The sequence below is a fragment of the Lynx rufus genome, unplaced genomic scaffold (assembly GCF_022079265.1).
Source record: "Lynx rufus isolate CCGP_SWC_20201006 ecotype Redwood Valley unplaced genomic scaffold, mLynRuf1.p SCAF_4, whole genome shotgun sequence".
Taxonomy (NCBI): Eukaryota; Metazoa; Chordata; class Mammalia; order Carnivora; family Felidae; genus Lynx; species Lynx rufus.
Genome location: NW_025814856.1, coordinates 1,597,875 through 1,620,821, shown reverse-complemented (window position 1 = coordinate 1,620,821; position 22,947 = coordinate 1,597,875). Strand labels below are relative to the sequence as shown.

The following is a 22,947-nucleotide window of genomic DNA, read 5'->3' as shown; positions in this document are numbered from 1 at the left end:
ACAGACCGTGTCCCCCGCGCACACGCACGTCCCTCGGCCACGAGCAGGAGCGAGGCGCCCACACCCGCCGCCCGGCGTAAGGACCCTGAACACACGACGCTCGGGGAGGGAACCAGACACAGAGGCCACACGGGGTGTGATTCCATTTATGTGAAACGTCCAGAACAGGCTCATCCACAGACAGGAAGGGGGTTTGTGGGGGCTGGGGGCCGGGGGCCGGGGAGGGGGCAGGGAGTGACAGCTGATGGGGACGGGTCGTCTTCTGGGGTGGTGGAATGTTCTGGAACTAGACACGGTAGCAGCACCACCTCGTGAATGTACTAAACATCACCGACATATGCTCCAAGATACACCACATAACAGACACGTGAACTCCAAGGGCCCCCGAGGCCCCACCCGCCCCCACCCTCCCCTCACAGGCTCTGCTCCAGAGCCTGTGCGGGGACTGTGCTCTCCGCCCTGGTGCCCCCTGCTCTCTGGGCCCTCGATCAAACACCAGGCTCCACTGGGCCTCGGTTTCGAAGGTGACATTTTCTAGGGCCTCCGCCACCTGTCACACTGAGAGCCACACGGGCTTCTCCCTGTCCCGTCCCACTCCTGCCACAGCAGAGGCCCACGAAGGCAGGTGCTGTGGTCCGGTCTCTCTCGTCCCCACGGCCCCAGACGGGGCTCCTCACCTAGAGGGAGGGGCCGGGGTGCGTGCCCGCTGTGGGCACCTGCTCGCGGCAGGGGGCTCACCCTTCTGAGACCCCTGGGGCCCCCTGACCTGCCAGGTCCTGCCCCCACTCTGGCCGGGGCTGGCCCTCCTCCCCACCCCCAAGACCTCCTGCTGCCCTCCAGCACTTCCAGATCTCTCTCTTCCACGGTCCCCGCGGAGTCCTCAGCTCCCCCTCTGCCTGCCCCTCGTCCACCACCACCACCACCACACCCCTTCCCTTTTCTCACAAAAGCTACACCCGAAGGTCAACCAACAAATCTCACCCCCCACCCCCCCGCCCCCCAGCACTCCGTGTGACACGCTGGGCCAGTGACGCCACCCACTGGCCTGTTTCCCCACCGGCCAGATAGAGGTGACAGAAGCACCTGCCCCACCCACAAGCTGCCATGTGGCCCCGTGCCCCTAGTCCCACGGCCCCCGTCTCCTCCGGCCCCTCCCCTCCTCTGTGCAGGCACAGACCACCGCCTCCGGCCCCATCCTCCTCCTCCCGGATGGCAGCCAGGAGTGGGTGCCTCTCCCCTACAGCAGGGCCGTGCCCTGGCTGGGCCACGAGGGCTGGCTACACCCATGTCCTCTGCCCCGGGGGACCACGAAGCCAGGGTCACGGGCACCTCTCTCAGCCTGCCCGCGAGACTCCTCCACAGCCAGCTCGCCCAGGGCGAGTCGCCTGTGCCCGTTTGTGACACTCAGGCTGGCCTGCGGCCCCGGGCACGTGCAGACCCGCAGGACCCCTCCCAGCCGGGGACCAGAGAGATGGAGAGCCAGCCCCAGCAGTGCGTAAACCCACAACCGGTTTAATGACAACGATGCTGCGTTTGACAAGAAACAAGGCTCGCTCCGCTCCCAGTGCCCGTCCCCGCACTCGAGGCCCGAGCGGTGCACCGGGCACCTCCCTGTCCCAGCTCCCAGGCGGCACAGCCACACGAGCACAGCCGGTTCCTGGGCTCCCGCAGGGCACAAGGCGACAGACAGCGCGACAGAGCCGGGGTTGTTTTCTTAAAAAAACCACTCAAAACAAAAATAAGAACTCAACCAATCAAAACACACATCTATGTACACTGTCCCCGGCCCGGCCCCGCAGGGAGGCAGCCCCCCTCCCCGCCCAGTTCAGGCGGGCTCAGCTGGTCGGGAGCCGGGAGCCGTCCCCACTGTAGTGGCTGAGCCACTGCTCCTCCCTCACCACCCCTCAACTTTCCTGGGACCCGTCTACACAAACACAAAACCAAATCTAAACAAAAGCCACGAGTACGTATATACACATGCACACACGGCTGACAGAAGGGAGCGCAAGGCCACCGGGACGCGGAGGGGATCTGCGCGGCCCTGCCCTGACTGCTGGCCCCCAGCCTAGCCCAGGCCCGCTCCGCCCGCTCCGCTGTGCCAGTACACCCACCCCTCCACCGACCCGAGGAGGGACAGGGGCCTGCTGTTCAGGTCCCGGGCCACACCCAGGCCCTCTTACCTCCCTCGGCGGGAGGGGATGGGCCCAGGTGCAGCTGGGGACAGAGCAGAGGACATGAGGGGAGGGCCGCCTCCCCCAGCCGCCCCACGGCCAATGGAACAGAGGGTCGGGACCCCACGGGGTGACCTGGGCGTGCGGGGGGCGCCGGGGAGGAGGACCCGGCCCTCAGGGTTGACTCTGCCCTTGGGTCTCCCTGGCTGGCCGCTCGGCAGGCTGTAAGAGCCCGAGTCCTGCTTGGGGATAAGGCGGGGCTGGGACCCGGCAGTGACAGGACAGCGGGGGGTTGGGGTGAGCACGACACAACGAATGGACCTGACTCGTCTTCCTCGGGCAGAAGTCCGTCTCGAGATGACCGCCTGGCACGGAGCCTGCCCCGGGCCTGCGCCGGAGGCCGTGCTGAGCCTGTGGAGTCACGGGCACAGCTGCCGAGACGCCGGGCAGCCGGATGTGTCTCTCGGATCCACGGGCCGAGCTCAGCCGTCTGCCCAGCCTCAGCTGACCGGCCAGGCGTCCGGCTGTCTGTCCCGCAGGTGTGGGCGGAGGCAGCGGCGGTGGCGAGCGCGTGCTTCAGGAAGAGCATGCAGGCCCGACGACGACGACGACAGGACGACGACGACAACGCAGCGATGGACGTGAACAGAAGCAGGCTGGGTCCCAGGAGGCGTCCGTCGTGCTCCGAGCAGAGCGGCTGAACGGATGGTCCCCGCCGGGGCCGCCCAGCGTGCAGGGAGCGGGAGCCCCTCTCCTGCTGGTGCCCGGCCGTGCCCCCCGCCCCAAACACTGGCTGCCAGGGTTCGCAATCAGGCTTTAATGAGAATCTTCGGGGTCTCTCCAGGCCCGACTCCCCGCCCCACCCCGGCTGCTTCCTCCGGGGACCGCGTGCCGGAGAGGGGAGGGTCCGTGAACGCCGAGGAGAGACGGTGCTCTTCCGACCCGGACAGAGAGGCCCGAGGGTTTACCGGATCCTGGTGAAGAGGTTGAGCACTGACACGGATTCCTGCGGGGCACACGGGAGGGACCGCTGAGCCTGCGGCCCCCCGGGCTACCTCTCTGGAAGTGCCCGCCGCTCGGCCAGGCCCCCGGGGCTGGGCGCCGGGCCGCACGGGGCTGGGAAGTTCTGCCTGGAGGGGACGTGACGTTTTGGGCCAGAGGAGCCCGCGTGGGCACCTTCCCCGGCACCCCGAGGCGCGTAGGGGGTGGCCAGGCTCTGAGCGCCTCGTGCGTGGTGGGGGATGTGCAGCGATGTAGGAGTGGGGGGGGGGCACGGGGGGCCACAGAGGAGATTCCCAGGGAGATGCTGGCCAACAGAATGAACGGGGCTGGGTGGGGAGGTGGGGAGGTGGGGGGGGTGGGGAGGTGGGGGGGGTGGGGAGGTGGGGGGGGTGGGGGGGGGTGGGGGGGTGGGGGGGTGGGGGGGGTGGGCAGGGGAAGCCCCCAGGACAGGTGAGGGGACGCGCGCAGGGGAACAGCTGGCACTGATACCGACCCACTTTACCTTTGTCGAACGGGTTTTGCTAAAGACGTTCCAGAACCTCAGGGTTTCATCCCCAGCACCAGTGACTATGGCCTCTCCATCAGGGGACATGGCCTGCGGAAGGAGACAGACCCCCACTGTCTCTACGCCCCGCAGGCAGCGCTTCGCGGACAGAACCGCGGAACCAGGCGTGGCACCGCCGGACAGAGCCGCGGACGGAGCGCTCTCGGGAAAATCCCAGGCGGCCTCCCTCCCGCCCGCCACCCGGAGACGCTCTTCTGCGCGACGGGACAAAGAGTATGTTGGCTGAAGCACAAGACGTCTTCTTCCGAAAAGAAAAAAGAAATGGAGCGGTCTGCAAGAGAGGGGGCCTTTCTGCAAGACCTGACAGATGGTGGTCTGGTGAAACGCTCAGCGATCACGTGAGTGCCGGGACCCAGATCCGCAGAGATTTCTTTCCGCGTGTGTCTCCAGAGACACCCGGCTGAAGGGAGGGACGGAGGGCAGAGGCGCAGCACAGCAGGTTCCCGCCGCCGGTACCACGTGACCTTGGCGGACAGGAGCCCGCCCTGCTGCGCAGTCCTGGAGGCCCCCCGGGCCGCGGAACCCCGACACAGGGCCGCACGCTGCCTCTCGGGGCGCAGGGCAGTGGTTTCTGGGCGGCCACAGCACGTCTCCCAGAACCCGGGGGCTGGGGGTCGGGGGGGGGGGGGGCAGACTCACCAGGTACAGGACCCTGTACGAGTGCCCGGTCAGCTTTGCCACCTGGGTCAGGGACGGGTACTTCCACACCAGGATCTGGTTCTGCGAGTAGCCGTGCGTGCTCACCTGGGGGGCGGAGAGGGTGCTGTCGGAACCCGGGCCCCCCGCTTCCAAGGCCCGGGGCCCAGACGCAAGGACGTCTGAGCCGGCACCTCAGACTCGCCGAGCGAGCGACGTACAGAGGCCACAGGTGACGAGGTAGAGAGAGCACGGTCACAGCCCCTGCTCCCCGCACTCTGGCCGGTGACTGGACAGAGTGGGACACACGGCGCCTGACAGGCCCGGGAGCCTCTCTGGCGGGCACTGGGTGTGGGGGTGTGGGGGTGTGGGGGTGTGGGCGTCCGGGTCAAGGACGGGCACATCCAGGCACCTCTGGTCTGCACGACGAGGGTGGCGGGGGCCTGGCTGAACTCAGGACCCCATGGGAGGCCTCAGCGGGGCCAGGGCTCCTGCCTCCCCCACCTCCTGCCCGCACCCCCAGGCTCCTCTGCCCCTGGCTCTTCGCGGAGAGGCTCCGAAGGCCGTGTAGCGACGAGGAGGGAGGCGCACGCGTGTGTCCCCACAGGCCCTCCCTGGCCGGCCCCGCACTCACCAGCTCGTTGGCGTGCTTGGACCAGGCGAGGTTGCACACCTGGGAGCCCGTGTCGATGCACTGCAGCGGCTGCCCCGTGAGCGTGTTCCAGAAGCGGATGCAGCGATCAGCCGTGCCACCGCCAGACGCCAGCAGCCCGTGCTGGTGCGGGGACCAGGCGATGGCCTTCACGGCCGCCAGGTGCTCCGTGTACTGCTGCACGGGGCTCAGGCTCGAGTGGTTCCAGACCAGCAGCTGCGGGGGCAGTGGCTGTGAGGCCCCGGAGGCCACCACGGTCCGCCCCCGGCGGAAGAACCCGCACGGCCCTCACTCCGCGGTGAGGCCAGGGCTGCGAGGGGCCCGCGGTGCCTACCTTGTTGTCGTTGCCCCCCGAGGCGAGGAGCTGGTGGTCCGTGGACCACTTGAGCCCACACACCTCCTGCCGGTGGCCCTGCAGCCGCCGCTCTGACTGCAGGGGCGGGGTCCGGATGTCCCTCTGCAGGATCATGCGGTCCCGGCTCCCGGACGAGAGCTGGTCAGCGTTCCAGGCCAGCGCCCCTGGAGGCCGGGCAGAGGGCAAGGGAGGCTGAGGCCTCGGCCCCGGGAATCACACCTGCCCCCTGGGAAGCGGGCGGCTTCTCACCGACGCGTGCCGTGTGGCCTTCCAGCATGGACAGCTTCTTCCCTGCAGCTGCATCCCAGATCTGCACGAAGCCCTTGTGCGTGCCAACGGCCACCAGGTTCCCCTAGGACCGAGCACACGGGGGAGGGAGTGGGCATCAGGCCCAGGCACGGGGACCTCTCCCTCCGCCTCCTCACCGCAGGGCCTTGGGGCCGTTTCTTTACAGGTTTCCTTGAACCAAAAGGACACCCTCCTTGGAACTTTCTGGGGGAACGGTCACACACAAGTGCACCGGTTTGTCAAAATCCAGTAGAGACGCAGGCTAAACACCTGCGCGTTTCTATCTGCGGCTGCCATGCCAGCTGTGGGGGCGGGGAGAGGCGTGCAGGGGACCAAGTCTGACCCAGAGTCACCATAACCATCTTTACAGGCTGGGGACAGGCAGGGGTGCAGGTGGAGATTAGACCCCCGGAGATTAGACAAGTGACCTCCAGGCCGGCTGCTGGCCCCTCTGGGTCCCCAAAGCCCCCTCAACACCGGGGAGGGCCCCTGCCAGCAAGACTGGGTCAGATCTCCCTGACTCCGCCCGGCTAGGGGATGGGGCCCACGTACTGACCCGTTCAGACCAGCCCACGGAGGTCACCGAGTCCCCTTCCACCGAGAGGTCACAGAGCCGGGTCACCTGGGGAAAGGGGAAGCGGTCGGTGGGCGCGGACGCACAGCCACCTGTCCGTGCACCCGTCCACCCTCCCAAGCACCCGTTCGCTGGCTTACGAACACCAGGGCAACGAGGCCGGGGTGCCTGGGACGCCGTGGGCCAGGAGGGGACACACACCAGCATGGGGATAACTGACCACACAGAGATGGGGCGGGCGCTCAAGTCCCCCTCCCCCACCGCCCCGGGGCAGGCCACAGGCTGCTGGGAGCAGAGGGGCGGCCCTTTCCCCCGAGGGGGCTTCACTTGCCCCTTTGAAACCCGGCCTGCGTCTGGTCTCATTCCCGAAAACGGCCTACTGCGAAGAGCAGGCCTCGAACCCCGGCAGCTACTCTGACAGGTTGGTGGGGTGGCTGCTGATGACCGCCACCGAGGAAGTGGCCCTCAGGGGGGGTCCCCTGGCCAGGCCGGGCCCGGGGGCCTCGCCTGGGTCAGTGTGCATGCAGAGGGGAGGCCCCGGGGAGGGCAGAGGGGTGCTGCCCCGGCCCCGGAGGTCCCCAAAGTCCCCCGAGCCCCCCCAACCCCCACGCGCTGGCTCCCTGGCGCCACCTGGCTGGTGCAGGCGCTCCACAGGTACACGCAGGTCCCCAGCCCCACGCTGAGCACATTGAGGGACGACCAGTCCACCAGGTTCAGGTAGAAGTCGTCCTGCAGCTCGGGCGCATCCAGGACCTTGAAGGGGATCTTGGAGATCTTGCGGGTGGGTTTCCGTGGCGACCGCAGTAGCTTCTGACTGCAGGGAGAGCCCACCGCGTGGGGTGCCGTTGGCGTGACCTGTGGGCTCCCCCTCGTGCTCTCCTGCCACCCACGTGACCCCACGGCTATGGGTGGTGACCGCCGGCCGTTGGGCCGCCCTGAGCTCTGACAGCCACACCACGCCCTCTGCTCGGTACCTCCTCCGGGGAGCCCTCCTTGACACCCGTCTGGGCCCGGCGCCACTGAGCCCGAAGCGCGTCCCCACTGAGGAAGGTCCCCCTGAGCCGCCTCTGCACCCCGTGCGCAGTTCTAGGACCAAGCTAGGCTCCCAAGCGCCGCCTGGCTGCCCACCTGCCCTGTTCCAGCCCCCACAGGCCTAGACTCACCTCTTGTTGCTAACGGGGGACAAGGAGTAGGGAGACACATCGTTGCCATCGTCGGGGCTGGAGCGCTTGGTGCTGAGGGAATACTGGAGGCAGGGGAGGGGGGACCCCAGCTGAGCAGAGCCTCGGCCGCACAGCCCGGGGACCTCACACCCGGGGCCCTGGCGCCCCGCGCTGCCGGTGGCCAGGCCGGAGTGCGAGGCGAGCCCTCGGGTCGGAGACGTGGCCCGGGTTCCAGGGATCCCGAGAAGCAAAGCAGGCCTCACGCCTGAGGCCTCCTCTGGACAGCGACTGCCCGGTGCCGGCCTCCCCCTGCCCCGCTGGCCGCCAGCCTGCCGGCCCTCCGTCAAGAGACCCGAGCCAGGCTCCTCCCGACACTGCCCTACGGCTGCCCCCAGCCTCAGGACCGGGCACCTGGCGCCTGCCCCAGCACTGCCTTTGGAGCAGCAGGAGAGCAAAGCCCCCGTTCGAGGCCCCCGGGGTGAGCACAGGCCGAGCGCGGGGGGCCGAGCCGGGCAGCCTGCAGAGGGCCTGTGCTGCACGCTGCCGGCGGGGAGGGCGTGCTCACCGTGAACAGGCCCTTCTTCTCAGGCGTGGAGGGCTGCAGCCTTCGGTCCTCCGTCTGCGGGTCCTGCACCTTCTCGATGCCGGCTCCCAGCAGCTCGTTCTTCAGCAAGGCGGAGTAGGCCAGGCCATCTGTGGGCGGGGGCTCTGTAAGGCCTGGGGCAGGGGGCGGGGGGGGGGGGGTGGGCAGGGGGCCAGACAGGGTGTGACCCCTGACCTTTGCCGTTGTCCGAGGTGGCGTCCTTGGCTTTCCGATTTTGGCTAGGAGACTTCTCATTCTCCTGCGGGCAACGGAGGGAAAGGAGGCGGGTCAGCTGGAGCCGCCCGCCCGGCCCCCTCCCCGGCCCCCCCTCCCCCCTCCCCCCTCCCCCGCCCTCTGGGCGGCCCGCACATTGATCCTGTGGAAATTGACGCTCCAGTTGGCACCGGCTCTCGAGGGGATGAAGCGGTCTCCGTGCTTGCTGGGGGAGGACACGGGAGAGTTGGCGGGCGTCAGGGTTCGCCGCATCTCTGCGACCTGGAAGGATGGCAGGGCGGGGCTGGTGCCTGAGAGCCCCCCAGTGCGCGACACCAAGGCCAGCCTCTCCTCTCAGACCCTGGGCCAGGCCTACCCCGCCTCCTCGCGCGAGGCCTCTGGCCGCCGAACCAGCGGGTTGAGCAGCCGAGGTGAACCATTTTGACATGCGAGCCGCGGGGGCCGGAACGCTGCTGGCGGGCCTCAGTGTATCCTCCCAGCTGGGGAGGCGACACTCTCAAGAACGGGGCAGCCCGAGAGCACAGGCGCCCGCCACGGGGCTTTGTTCGCTTCCAAGCCACCACGACGGACCCGACACCTTGCTGCTCCTCGGGCCCCATCTCCGTCAGGCAAGGACGGTCTCCCACAGAAGCACGACTCCCCCGCCGGAGCCGGCGCACGGACGCGGGGGCCCTGCTCCCAGGAAACCGGCCCGGCCCTCTGAACTGTCCCAGGAGGGTCCTTTCCCTCTAAGGGACCTGCGGGGGGCTGGACTACATACATCCCCCCCATCCCCCAGAAGGACGGGTTGAAGTTCGAGCCGTCCCCACCCCCGCACCCGGGATGTGACCTCATTCGACACCATCTTTGCAGGTGTGACCCAGTTAAGACGAGGCCACCCCGGGTGGGACGGGCCCCAAGTCTACGCCTGGTGTCCTCAGAGTCAGAGACACAGACCCACACAGAAGAGGGGGACGTGAAGGCGAGGACTGCCGGCCACAGCAGGAGCTGGGGAGGCAGGACTCCTCAACGGGACCCCCAGAACGAGCGTGGCCCTGTGACAGCACGGGCGAAGGCCTCAACTGCCCGGCACAGAGCTGAGAGCGTTGAGAAGAGCGGTGAGCACAGCCCGTGACACGTCAGGAGCCCGTGATGGCGTGGCTGAGAGGGGTGGGGTCCGGGAAAAGAGGCCTCCCCAAACTCTGCTGAGTTCCGCAGATAAGGACAGGGCCACCTCAAGCTGCCGCCACGGCTCTGCCCGGTCAGGCCCGCCCCACAGGTCTGAGACCCCAGGCCCTTCGGCTCCCTCTCTGGAAACTGGGAGAGCAGCTCACCTTCCCTCGTCCCTGCAGTCGGTCCCGGGCGTGGCCCCGGGGAACAGGGGTCTGGAAGCTGACCGTCCCTGTGGGCCCCAGCAGCAGGAGGCACGCCGGAAGCCCGAGGAGGGGACCCCCTGGCGCGTGGCCCTGCCACTGGGAGGCCCGCGGGAAGACGTGCTTCTCGCCGGCCCAGCACCCAGCGCTCTGGAGGCTGAGGCTGCTCCCCGCCACCCCGGGGCCCGGCCGGCGCCAGTGGGGGCAGGGCGCCCGGTACTCACGCAGGGCATCGTGTTCTCGTTCTGAACGACAATCTGCCGGAGGAGGCGCCGCTCATAGTCCTGGTCCATGGCGACGCAGGGCAGGCACAGCCCGCCGGCCAAGGTCAGCCGGCCCGGGTCAGCCTGGGGCAGGAAGGGCAGCAGAGGTCAGTGCCGGTGGGCAGCAGCCCCCTCCACTGCCCGGTGACCACAGCGAACTCCACAGTGATGGCCAAGGCCTTCCACTTCCTCCCAGGAGTCGGCGGGGGGGGGGGGGGCAGGCACACCCCACAGGCCGTGGAAACCACAGGCGGCTGTGACAGGGAGGACGGCGGCTGCTCTGAGGGACCTTCCGCCAGGACTCCCGGCCTTTGTCCTGCTTAGTGCAACTCTGTCATCTAAGTCTGGGTCCTGGAGCTTGCCCTCCGGCCACCCTCCTTCCCATGCACCCACCATGTCGCCTTCCTGCTTCAGACCCTCCGAGGCCACAAGCCACCCTCAGACCATGTCCAACCCCGAGGTGGGGGCTGGGCAAGCGTCAAAGTGGTCCCAGCGAGGATTCCTCCTTGAATGAGGAAGCTTCCATATCCTTTTTTCTTTTTTTAAGTTTGTTTCAAGTGAGAGAGAGAATGTGCACACACCCACAGGGGGAGGTGGGAGAGGGGTGGGAGAGGGGAGGGAGAGAGGAGGAGAGGAGGAGAGGGAGAGAGAGGAGGAGGGGGGAGAAGAGGAGAGGGGGAGAGGGAAGGGAAAAGGGGAGGGAGAGAGGGGGAGAGAATCCCAAACAGGCTCCACACTATTAGCACGAAGCCTGACGCAGGGCTCGATCTCATGAACTGTGAGATCATGGCCTGAGCCTAAATCAAGAGTCAGATGCTTAACTGAGGCCCCCAGACGCCCCAGGAAGCCTCTGTCCTAATGCACGAACGGGGCCACAGTCCTCAAGCTGCAGGCACCTGGATGTGCACACGCGGGATGGGGTTCAACAGCTCAACTCTGCCCATTCAGAATTTGTAAAGCTCACACCCTCCTCCCACTGGGCTCAGCCCAGCTCGGAAGGCTTCTCTGAAAAGGAGAAGGGGGGAGACGGAAGAATGTTCTAGAAGCAAAGCACCTGGACGCAGGAAAGGGCGGTGCACTTTCCAGCACAAGTGGGGCGGGGGTGAGTGGCCACCTCTGGGAGGAGGATGTTCCTCACTGCGGGGCTGGACACCGGCCCGCAGCCAGTGGCTGCTTCCAGAAACCAACATGAAACGTTCACCAGTCCTGCCTCCCCCAGGGGCACCGCAGAGCAAATGGGGGGGGGGGCCTGAAGCAAGTGTTTCTGGGACAGAGCCTGGCAGAGAGGGGGCTCAGAGGGCTGCAGCTCCTCGCGACGCGCCCGCTCCCCCTGCCCCAGACCCCCTATGCGCTCAGAGCCACCGCGAGCTCTACTGCTCTGTCTGGAGCCCGGGTTCACGACAGATCAAAAACCAGAAAGTCGAAGGCTGGCCCAAAATTAAAAGTCTGTGAATCCTGAGGGGTAGCACTCTGGAGAAGTCAACATTTGCTTTAAAAAAAAATTGTGGTGAAATACGCATAAGATGTACCACCCTAACCATTTCTAAGTGCACAGCCCAGCGGCTTCAAGCACACACAGTCGTGCAGCCACCCCCACCATCTGTCTCCAGAACTTTCCATCTCCCCAAGCTGAGACTCCGTCCCCAGGAAACACTGACTCCCTGCCCCTGCCCCCATAGGCTCCTCTCTGTCTCTGTCCCCCCAACACAGGGCCACGTAGCCCAATAATTCCACTTTTCGGTGTGCACCTGGGAGGAATGAAAGGAAACAGACCCACACAGAAACCAGTCCCCTAAAGCTCCAGCTGGCGTTATTCTAGGTTGTTCGTAATCACCAAGGAGAGAAAGACTCCCAAGTGTCTGTCGACAGGTTGAGTGAATGGATAAACCCGACGCGCCGCGCCCCACCCGCACACTAGAATGTGACCCAGCCTCGGAAAGGAAGGACGCCCTGCCACCGGCCACCGCATGGGTGGACCTGGAGAACACAAGCGCAGGAGGACACGTCCTGTGTGTCCCCACTCACAGGGGGTCCCTAGAGGAGTGCCGTCCACAGAGACAGAGAGTGGACTAAAGAGAACGTCCGCCCTTTTGAAAAGAGACTCCTGGGGGCAGTGTGAGCTCGGCGTCACCTGGGAGGGAACCAGCCTGGGGGTCCACCGCTCGCACCTCTCCAGGCGTGGCCACACCACGAGGTTCTCGGGCCCACCTACCTGCGTCCTATCTTCGACAGCCCCAGATGGCCTCTCTGACGGGTTCCTGGGCCTGTGGTGGAGACCGTGCAGAGCACGGGGCAGAAGGACCAGCACGAGCCCACCGAGTCCTCGACCCTCACCCCGCAATTACGGGACACGGCCAGCCTGGCGTGGCCCAGGCCCAAAGCCGGACAGGCACTCAGCCAGAGCCAAGCCCGCTGGGTGAGACTCGGAGGCACAGGCGCGTGGCCGCTAGTCGCCACGGTGCGCTCCACACCACGCACGTTAGCGGGCTTGCGCGTTTGATCCCGTGCTCCCCGTGCACGACCTCACGACCCGTGTGTCTGCACCAAAGCCTCGTGCACGCGAACCTGGGATGGCCGAGCAAGGGGCAGCGGCGCTGCAGGCTCACGTGGGGTCACGGGCAGGAGCCCCTGCCCCGAGGCCCGCCTCCCCGTGCCCACCTGCCCCCAGGGTCCTCCCTCCGCTGGGCCCGGAGTTCCTCTCAAGTCCACCGGCCCCATCGTCCCCATGGGGCCAGACGGCGGGCCTCCCGCTTTGTGAGCAAAGCCCTGCCCACATCTCGGGTAAGCCTGTGGGAGCGGCCCCCTCCCCCTGCACGTGCCCTGTAGTCCAGCAGAAGGTCCCCAGACCAGTCTCGCTCCTCTGTCACAGAGTCCAGCAGGGACTGATGGCTGTGTCCCTCAAGCCTCCCTCACTTCTCTGGCGGTGGGGGGGGGGGGCAGTGACGACCCCTTCCAGCCCACCTCCGAGTCCCCAGGATGAACCCCAAGGTGTGCCCTCGGCACAGTGACCACTCCTGGGGCAGCATGGCCGTACGAGTTTCTGTCCAGGCTGCAGACTCCCATTCAGAGGACGGAGTCCCAAGGGTGAGCCTGGGCCACGTGGGAGCCAGAGCTGAGCTCCAGGAGGCCGGCGTCCACTCTGACTGAGGACCGGCATCCCGGGTGGGGTTTATGGTGGGGAAGAAGGGGCATAAAGAGGAACAGTCACGGCTCCATTCTGGTAAGTTCTGCCATCAGCGGGTACTTTCCCGGAGTCGGGCCAGTCAGCTGTCCTGAGTAAACCAGGGTCACAGAGGCAGCAGACCTCCTTCTGCCACTGTGTGCGGAGTCAACCCTGGAGGGCCCTGACTGGGGCCTTGCTTGCCGCCCGCCCGCCAGGCAGTGAGCCCTGGGGGCCACCGGTGAAGGCCACGCTCGGTCCACGTGCTCGGTGACCGCCCCTGCCTTGCTCTCCCCGAGCAGGGCTGCTCAGGGCCAGCGGGGCTTTCGGGGAACGAGGGGCCTCACCACGGGGAACGGTCACACTGTGGGCTAAACCTCTCAGCCCCGACGAGCTTCCGATGGAAACCACGGCCCCCCAGTCACAGACCAAAGCCACCGTGCTGATGTCCCCGGGGCGGGGGGGGGATCCCCATGAGGCCGGCAGGGCTGGTCTGTTTCACTGACGACAGGGCCCAGGCCACAGTTCAGGAGAAACCAGAAGCGTCTACGAGGGAAGACGTACCACGAACGGTTTTATTTAGAAAGACGACACAGGGACACCCGAGGGGCTCCGTCGGTTAAGCACCTGACTCTTGACTGTGGCTCAGGTTGTGGTCCCGTGGTTCCGCTCTGTGCTGACAGTGCAGAGCCTGCTGGGATTCTCCTCTCTCTCTGCCCTTCTTCCCTCTCGCTCTCAAAAAAAAAAAAAGACACTAGCGGAAAAAACACCTGCCACCCACGGGAGACACTGACGTGAAGGGTGTGAACACAGCCAGCGCTCCTGAGACGCCCACCCTCGCGTGCAGCTGGAAGGCGGCAGGCCCCACGCGGACAGCAGGGCCCCGGCCCACAGCCCCGCACGCCAGGCCGCGCAGGCGTAGGGAGGAGACAGGCACCCGTGCTCCTTGGCAGGAGCTGAAACCCGACTTCTAAGAAGGCAATTTGGCAGCTGCTTTCCAAATTTAAAACGCACATCCTTTCTGACGCACTCTCTCTACTTCTAAGAATTCCCCCGGAGGAACTCCGGGCTGCGTGTGCAAAACCGCGAACACAAAGGCAGCGCCGCGTGTGACAGCAAACGGTGAGGCTCATGTCCCCATGAGAGGCGGCAGGAGGGTCAGCCGGACCCCCCCCCCCGAAGGTGACGGCAGCACTGGGCCAACGAGCTGCTTCTAGAAGGTTGGGGAACACGCCAGCAGCACAGGTCAGCTCTCGGGAGGGGGCCGGGGGTGGGGGACAGAGAGGAAGGAGCCCGGTTTCCCCGGGCTCCTCATGTACTTCTTGGATTCTGTGTCACGTGAGAGCGGAGGCGGGATGGATGCGGCCGGCGGCCCAGGCGGCGCACTGAGCACTCGGCCGCCCTTGCCCTAGTCTGAGAATTTCCTAATAAGACGTCCGCGGGTGTGATGTGCGGTGATTCTCCCGTTAACGAGCAGTCGCCGTGCGCAGACCGTCTGCAGGCCCCCGGCGGCCGGGCTCCCCCACCCGGGGCCGAGCCCCAGCCGAGGTGGGAAGGGAGCAGCGAGCCGCCCTGCTGACCGGGCGGGCTGGTGTTGTGTCGGGTGAGGGGGGCCAGAGCCCTCGGCCCCTCGCTGCCACTGTCCCCTCCACAGGGCACCGTCGCCGGGGGACTCGCCCGCCCACCACGCCAGCCCTTCGGAAGGGGGCCTCCTCTTCCGCCGCGGCCCCCAGAGCTCACCTTCCGCCACCGCCTCGCACGAGCCTTCAGCCTCCCAGCCTGCTCTCCCGGGACAGAGGCGCCACCCAGCCGCCTCACAGGACAGTGAGGTTCCCGCACAGCTACCGCGAGGGTCAGGCATCGCCGGCCCTCCCTGAGAGCGAGCCCAGCGGCAGTGGCAGGGCAGGCCGCGGCGAAGGCCGTGGCACCGTCCTGCCGCCTCCGCAGCCCGCCAGCCCGTGGCCTTGCCCGGCCAGCCCTGCGGCCGCGGTGCTCCCACGGTTTCCGCCCACCAGGCACTCACTCCAGGTGTGACCCAGGGGCCCTCAGACTGGGCAGTGTCTGGGGACACGTTTGTCTGTCGACACGTGTGTCTGTCACGACTGTCACGACTGGGGTGTTCCTGGCCTCGAGGAGGTGGGGGCTGGGGACGCTGCCCAGTGCCCTCAGTGCCCAGGATGCCCCCAAAGAACGTTCATGGTGCCGGGCCAGGGAGGCTAGCGGATGAGGGACACGACGGGACACACGGGCCAGGCCTGGTGTCAGCAAGGACCAATGACGCAGCTCGAGGCACCCACGATCGCCTCCGAAGCCTCCCCCAGCAGGGGTGCAGCCGTGGAGGGCACCCCAGGAGCAGGGCATGCAAACGGACAGCCTCTTCTCTGGGCCTGGTACAGCAGGGTCCACGCTGCAACCCCCCCTCCCCCCCCCCCCCCCCCCCCCGCCAAGTTCATGCCGAGCCCCAGGCCCCCAGGACAGAAGCTCTCCGCTGGCCAAATTTCACATCCTTCAAAGTCTTGCTCATCTTGAAAAACCAGTCTCTCCTGCACTTAGATGTTGTAAGGCTCTTCAGGAAGCCCCAGGAAAAATGAAACGTTTCGTGACTCAGTATCTCGAGGGTGACTATAGCCTGGACGGGACTCCCTATAAAATGGGCTTATACCGGAGGCTCTCCCTGTCACGACTACCAGAGGTCCTCTACACCAGCCAGCGTGTCCCGGCACAGTGGTCCTGGGTGCAGCTAACTCCAGCTTCTGGAGGGGAAGCCGGCCAGTGAGGTCAGGTGGCACTGGCTACCCACACGGGGTACGAGGAAGCAGCCTATGGACGCCCACTCGGCTACGTCCTATGTGGGCACCACGGGGTCCTAGGTGAACAGGACATTGCTCCCGGCCCTGTGGGATAATGACGGCAGCGGGTCCCGCCTGGGGCCTTCCGCGGGCCAGCACCGCTCGAGGCCTTGTACTTAACTGTGTCCCACGAGCGGTCCCGCCTCCACCTCACAGAGGAGGACCCCGGCTGGCGGGCCGGGGGGCTGGGTCCTACCTGGGCAAGTCCGGCTCCGGACTTACCTGTGCTCACCCCGCCTGCCCATGGCTGCTCAGATCACGACACTCCCCCAGGTGAGGGGGTCCCCAGGCCCAGCACCCAAGCAAGCCGGCCACCTAGAGCTCAAAGGCCTGCTCTGGAGGGGGCATCCTCTCACGGGTGCGTATCTGCTGGTCCGTTCTAGCGGGAACCATCCCCCAAGTAGGGATTTACTGATAAATGGCTGGGGACTCCCTGGGAACGGTCACCAGGGGGCACAACCTATCACAGGGCCCCTGAAACCTTGAGGAACATGCACCTGTCTGAGAGATATACAGGCGGAGACGGCAGGAGATCTGGAGGGGGGGGGGCAGGTGCTCCCAGACTACCCGGCTTCCGGTGCTTTCCTCCTGAGAAAGAGGAGAGGCTCCCGTGGGGGGCCTGGGGCCCGGATGTGTTACTCTCAGCTATTCTCCAAGGGACCGAGGAAGTAGCACACGAGAAAGACCCAACTGGAAGAAGGAGGACTTGTCTAATTTTCTGCTCGCGTGGGAGCCTCTGGCTCTGCTGTCCCGGCCTCGGCTCAGGCAAGCTGGGGACCAGCCCTCGACCCCCTGCCCCCACCACTACAGGAAACCTAAATACCATATAGCCCTAGAAAGGTACACTGGAAAAAGGGGGGCTTCAGAGAGGGACACACCTGGCTTTGAGTCCTGGCTTCCACTCTTACTGGCCCAGTAACTTCTCTCCGCAGCGGGTGAATGGGTAACACCACCTGTGTTGCTCTAACACTGGACGTGACTTCCGCGAAGCAGCTAGGAGGGTGCCTGACTCAAAGGAGATGCTAGGAGGTGCTGGCTGATCCCACGGGCTCAGCGACAGGTGCACAACACATCCCCCATGTGCCGGCTTCCTGTTCCTCCCTCCGCAGTGTGTGTGGGCTGTATGGCACGGGGGGGGGGGGTGCCTGGGCGACCGCTGCTCCAGTGAGCTCCTGACCGCAGCTGTCGGCCGGGTGGCCAGGTGGGGCCCCTTCTCTTCCCTCACTGAGGCTGCAGGTAAGGAGAATGGGTCTTGCTCCAAGAGGAGGGAAGACTGCCGTCAATAAAAAGAAATGGGGCTACGTGGAGGCAGGAGGGCTGGCCGTGGCCTTCAGACATGGCCCAGAACGCAGGCTCTCGCACTCCCAATAGCTGATGCACAGAATGGGCCCTTTGAAGAGAGAGCTCCCACCCCGTGGAGGGAACACGATGGGCTAGCGGTCCCTCACGTCTCATGACACCAAAGACAAAGCCCAGAGGAGCTGGAATCAAAAAGGGCTGAGCCCGGGGCGCCTGGGGGGCTCAGTCGGTTGGGCGTCCGACTTCGGCTCAGGTCATGACCTCACTGCTTGTGGGTTCGAGCCCCGCACTGGGCTCTGTGCTGACAGCTCGGAGCCTGGAGCCTGCTTCGGATTCTGTGTCTCCCCCTCTCTGCTTCTCCCCTGTTCACACTTTGTCTGTCTCCCTCTCTCTCAAAAATAAATACACGTTAAAAAAAAAAAAAAAAAAAGAGCTGAGCCTAACACATACGACAGGGAAGCAACGAGCGTCCCCTCTGGGGACTGACGTGAATCAGCACCAGAGGCAAGTTCTTTCTGGGGAGGCCTGGAGGTGGGGGCCCCCGAAAACACATTCCAGCACCCATGCGTGTATCCGTTCTCTCAGCTAAAGCTTACTCCCCGCTCTGTGCAGGCAGACCCTGGGGCTGACCAAGGAGTCCCGCCCTCTGGGGGCTGACGGTCTAGAGGACATGGCCTTTGGACCGGAGGCTCTCCCCTCTGACCCCGTGGAAACGGCCACACCGTTGGCACCCCGGGTGAGCCCTGCTGCTCTAAGCCTCAGAAGTGCCCGAGGTGAAGCCTCTCGTCTACCACCTCTGGGCACCGGGGTCGGCAGCAGCCCAGAGGATGCAAACCCCACGTGAGGGAGGGACAACTTGGCAACAGCAGCAGGCGATTTACGATCATTTACACGACTGAGACTGCGGTTTACGTCACAGGGCCAGATCTCAAGGCTGGACCAGGCCTTAAAGGGGTTCAGATGAGCCTGCTTGCATGCCTGCAGGGACAGGGAGCTCACCCCCTCACAGGAGGCCTTGAGCAGCAGAAAGTGCTCAACATGTCTGACCAGGGACCCCACGTATGGGTCCTAGATGGGGGCAGAAGGAAGACCTAAACCTAGTACGTTTAGGGCAGGGACCGCCAACCCCAGCTGCTGGCACTGCAGACACTGGGACCAGGCATGTTCTGGGGGGTGGGTGCGTTCTGGGCACTGCAGGGGGCTGAGCAGCCTCCCTGGGCCCACCCACTTAATGCCAGAACACCCCCAGCGTGACAACCACAAACACGCCCGGACGTTGCCCCCGGTTTGGGGGAATCTGTAGAGGGAAGTGTGGCTTCCCTCAGGCTCAGGAGAGCAGCGCTGACCTTTCTCTTGCCGTGCGGCCTTGGGTAAGTGGAGGCACCCCCTCCGAGCGGCAGACTGCCCCTTCCCTTGCTCCCTCCGTCACCGCCGCCCCCCACCCCCGGCCTCTCCTTATCTCTATCATAGGACACTGTGCAAATATAACCTGACGCCTCCTGCACAAATCGGTGGTTTCTGGGCCCGATCTACTCCGGGAAGGAGCATGTGCAAAAAAAAGGGCAGGAGGATCTGGAGGGGTCTGCTGCTTTAGACAAGCGCACAGAGGTCTGGGGAGGCCGGGTGTAAGGAGAGCGCTGGGGGCAGGAAGAGGGAAAGCGAAGGCCCAAAGAACAGTCTCCTGGGCCAGTGGTGGGGAGATGGGGAAGGCCAGGGAAGAGGGAGCCACAGGATGAGACGTGCCTTCATGGACTGAAGGTAGTGTCGTGTGGAGGAGGGGGGACCCAGGGGGATCCAACAGTGCCTGCCCCGTCCGGGTGGGGAAGCAGGTGGTCCTGAGAGGATGGGGGAACAGGCACGAGGGGCCCCACGTGAGGCTGGGGGAGGGAACGGTCAGAGGAAAGCGTGACCTCCTCGGGGCTAACTCGCCCCAGGTGCCGGCAGGACCCCCAGGGGACGGTGACTGGCGCTGGCCCCGTGGGGCTGGAGCTCAGGAGCCAGCCTCGGGGTCCAGCAACGCACGAGGACAGGGAGTCAACCGGGCCCAGCAAGAACGCGCGCAGACAGCACAGCGGCATCTCGGCTGCATCAAAAGCAACGGTCACGAGAGCCTGTGCTCAACTGTCTGTAGCAGCTCTGACCGGAACAGGTAAAAGGTGGAAACAGCCCAAGCGTCCGCCAACTGGTGAGTGGACACACATACCGTGTCCAGCCAACACACAGGAACGTCACCTGGTCTCGAGCAGGAGCGAGAGTCGCCCACCCCCCGCCGCCCCGCGGACGGACCCCGAACGCACGACGCTCAGCGAGGGAACCGGACACGAGAGGCCCCACGGGGTGTGAGTCTGCGGGTGTGAAGCGTGCAGAACGGGCTCATCCTGACACAAAGTGGGGTAGCGGGTGCCAGGGGCCGCAAAGGGCATGGGACTGACGACTGACGGGAAGAGGGCTTGTCTGGAGTGGTGAGAATGTTCCAGAATCCATCTGGTGATGGGTACACAGGCCGAAAACCTCTCAATTGCATAGTTTAAATCAGTAACTCACACGGAGAGGGGACCGTATCTGAATAGATCCGTTACCAACAAAGGTCGAGCAAACAAATAATGGAAAGGAGGCTGCTCCCTGAAGGGAAGACATAGGAAGCCAGGGGACAGCGGAGTCCGCTTTTCGGGGGGAGGGAGGGAGGGTGCATGTGTCAGGCACGGTGCTCGAGGACTAGATGGCACGGGGCCGGCGGCACGTCCCGCGTGCTCCTGCCCCGGTATCAGGTGAGGACGCCACAGGAGGAGAAAGGGGTCACCTGCCAAGGACACGAGGATGCACGGCTGTCCACAGCTGACCAGAAGGTCAACGCCACACGAGGAAGCAGTCCCAGCGTTCAACGTGCGTCTGGCCACCGAAGGAAGGTGCTGCCGCACGCGCCTGGCTCCAAACCACCCAGCGTCCGCGGCCACTCCGTGTGCACCCAATCTCGGGCAGGTGCAGGGAGAGGTGGCCCGCGTGGTGACAGTGGACTTGACAAGGGGGAGGCCACCGCGGCCTGTGGTGGCTCAGAAACTGGACGGCAGGAAGATGCTGGGCCGAAGAGGGGCGGCCAAGTAGTCCCTTCCCGGCTCTGTAGGACACCGGCCCCTGGTGCCAGCTCCCGGGATGGGCCAAACGCACCCTTCCCTCGGTCCATCAGTCCCTCCCGCCCTCCAGCACCCACTCGAGCCAGCGTTCTCACGCTCCAGCCTCACCGGGGCACCGCGCAGGCTCTGGGGACAGAGTCCCTGCCCTCACAGGGCTCACGGTCCCCCCCTCGACACTGCTGATGTTTGGGGCCATGCTGAGCACTGGGTGGTGGGGTGGGGCAGCAGCGTCGCTGACCCCACCCACTGGATGCCAGGAGCACCCCCAGATCACTGATCCCAATCAGCGTGTGTCCCGATCACCACAGATGTCCCCAGACGGCACCCAGGTCTCCGGAAGACAATTACAAGGGTACCGCGATCCTGCTGGTTCCTAAAACACCAAGTCCCCCGATGCTCACGCCCGACTCAAGTCTCCAGGCTCGCCCCTCAAACAGAATGATTTTGGATCCTCACCCCATTCAGTGCTACCCCGGAAAAGGTCCCCACAACCAACGCTCCTGTGGACCCCCAAACCCAGAAGTCCCTGGTATCCAGACCCCGCCAGACCAGAGGCCCCAACAAGTAACAGTGGCGGGACGTTTCCTGCTGAAACAGAGGACCTGGTGTGAAAACCCAGGCCGACCAGCTTCTGAAGACTCATCACTTTTCCATCTGCTTCCAGGCGCTTCTCCCCTAGCCCGAAACAGCCGCCACCACCGGCTAGGGCACGGGAGTCGGAAATTTCCCCGGGGGAACAGTCCCAGGGGGCAAAGGGGCAGCACAGCTAACTCCCTAGACACACTGCCCTCCCCCCCAGCGAGGCAGCTGTCCCTTGAACCATGAGCTGTCCCAAGACCAGAGCCCTTGTTTTCGGGGCGGGGGGGGGGAGCCCATATCCTCGTTCGCTCGGCCAAGTGCCATGCGGCGGCCCGCACACCTGCTTACACTCTGAGGTTCGCAAGGCACGCGGGCCGGTTCCGCTCACACGAAGGCGCCCTCGGCACCAGGGGCCAAGACGGCCCACGAGAAACTCTGCACGATGAACAGACTAGGATGCGAGCTGGGGGGCAGTGCGCCACTCGGGGGACGGGCCCCAGAGGCTCTCGTCAGCTTCTAGTGTGCAAATCCCCCACCTCCTCCAGGAGAGACCACCCAACCCCCTACAGTTCAAACACCCCCTCACGTGTCCCCAATTTGGGGTAAGAGGCACAGCTGGGTATGTTGTGGATTGTTTTTCTTCGGGCAAATCATCCTCATGCAAAATGTGGTAAGAAGCTGGGGGGGGGGGGGGGGACTGGTGCAGCCTCACCAGCAAGAGGCCTGAGGTCATCACTCTGCCGACCGGAGCGAAGGGTGGGAGGGGGACCAGTTCCCAGCCTGACAGGCGCCTGAAAGAGGGGATGATTTCGTGGAGGAAAGAACGGGTGAAAAACTAAACGGGTCCAGGCGGCAGAGCGGAGGGTCTCAGGCTTTGGGCTGGGGGTGGGCCCAGCCAGTGCAGAACCAACCGGCACGGGTCGGCAGTTTTCAGCAGGGGGAAACGCTCTGATGGGGAGAAACGTTCCACACTTGGGGGCTCCGGGGTGGCGGGGCTTGGGCTCACTGGAAGAGGCAGGATGTTCCGGGGTCGGGGCGCAGCCGGGCTCAGATTTTGGTGGGGTCAGGGCCCAGATGGAGAGCTTGACTCCGGCTGGATGGGGGCTGGGAGGGCTGGGGGCAAGGGGACACTTATGCATTGAAGCAGCCGGGCCTGAGAGCTTGGGTGTGCCAGAACCGAGAGGCAGGGGAGCGGCGAGCACGACGGGGAGCCCAGACCACAGGGTCCCCACACCTCCGTCTACTCGCTTCAGGGTCCACACGGCTCCGGCTGTATTTTACTGGGATGGGGGGAGGGGGCCCGGTTCGAGCCGGGGTGAGTCGTGACAGCTATGGGGGCAGCCGAAATCTGGGCAGGGCCTGAGCTGGGACGGTCCCGGTTTGGAGGAAGCGGGTTTGACAGGCCAGAGGTGATCACTGGCTATTTTCGAGGGTGAACGCCCGGCTTAAGGAGACAGAGGTCGACCCCCGTTTATGAGCGGACCCCGGACGCCGGCTGCGGGGGGGGTCAGGTCTCGGGTCGCAGGTGGCTCGGGCTGGGGCGGTCACGCAGGGCCGGATCTGGGGGTGAAGACGGGAGCGAGATGCTGAGGTCACCGCGGGCCTAGCTGGGCACTGGGGGGCGGCGTTCAGGAGGTCTGGCCGGCTCCAGGAGGGGGCCCCGAGCGCGGGGGCCGCAGCCCCGGCCGCCGGCGCGGTGTCGGGGGACCCCCGGGTAGGCCCGCGCCGCCGTCGGGCCCCGCCCGGCTCGGGGGGTCGCGGCTCGGGCCCGGGGGGCGGGTCCTCAGACCCCGGCCGCCTCACCTGGCTCGCTCCGGTTCCCCGTTGGCTCCGCCGACCCCGTCTCTCCCGGCGCAGCGCCGCGCCGGCCTCTGCCGCCCGCAGCTCCACTGGTCCGGCCGCGGCCGCCGCTGTCGGGACCCCGGGCTCCGCGCTCCTTAATATGGCGGCGGTCGCTGTTCCGCGGCCTCCCGGAGCCCTCCTCCGCCGCGCGCGCTCCCGTGGCCGGCCACGCCCCCGCGCCGGCGCGCTGCGTACCGCCGCCACGCCCCGCCACGCCCCCGCGCGCCCGGGCCTCGCGCCCGGGCCGCG

At 65.9% G+C, this 22,947-nt stretch overlaps 1 protein-coding gene across 5 annotated transcripts; it reads right to left on the bottom strand.

Annotated features, from left to right (window-relative positions):
- Nucleotides 1-130: 130 nt before the first annotated feature.
- On the bottom strand, nucleotides 131-22,852 carry FZR1 (fizzy and cell division cycle 20 related 1). 5 transcript variants are annotated; one of them, XM_047094613.1, is made up of 14 exons: nucleotides 22,660-22,852; nucleotides 9,800-9,922; nucleotides 8,359-8,484; nucleotides 8,185-8,248; nucleotides 7,972-8,099; nucleotides 7,407-7,489; nucleotides 6,874-7,057; nucleotides 6,226-6,291; nucleotides 5,631-5,733; nucleotides 5,361-5,545; nucleotides 5,009-5,242; nucleotides 4,378-4,482; nucleotides 3,667-3,768; nucleotides 131-3,177 (listed from the first exon to the last, which is right to left on the bottom strand). In XM_047094613.1, the coding sequence occupies exons 2-14, from the start codon at nucleotides 9,866-9,868 to the stop codon at nucleotides 3,136-3,138; spliced, it is 1,491 nt and encodes a 496-aa protein (XP_046950569.1). In that variant the 5' UTR covers nucleotides 9,869-9,922; nucleotides 22,660-22,852; the 3' UTR covers nucleotides 131-3,135. The 5 variants fall into 5 exon arrangements, with proteins under 5 accessions (XP_046950569.1, XP_046950571.1, XP_046950572.1 ...); XM_047094615.1 differs by having other exon boundaries at nucleotides 3,676-3,768; XM_047094616.1 differs by having other exon boundaries at nucleotides 8,359-8,428.
- Nucleotides 22,853-22,947: the final 95 nt, after the last annotated feature.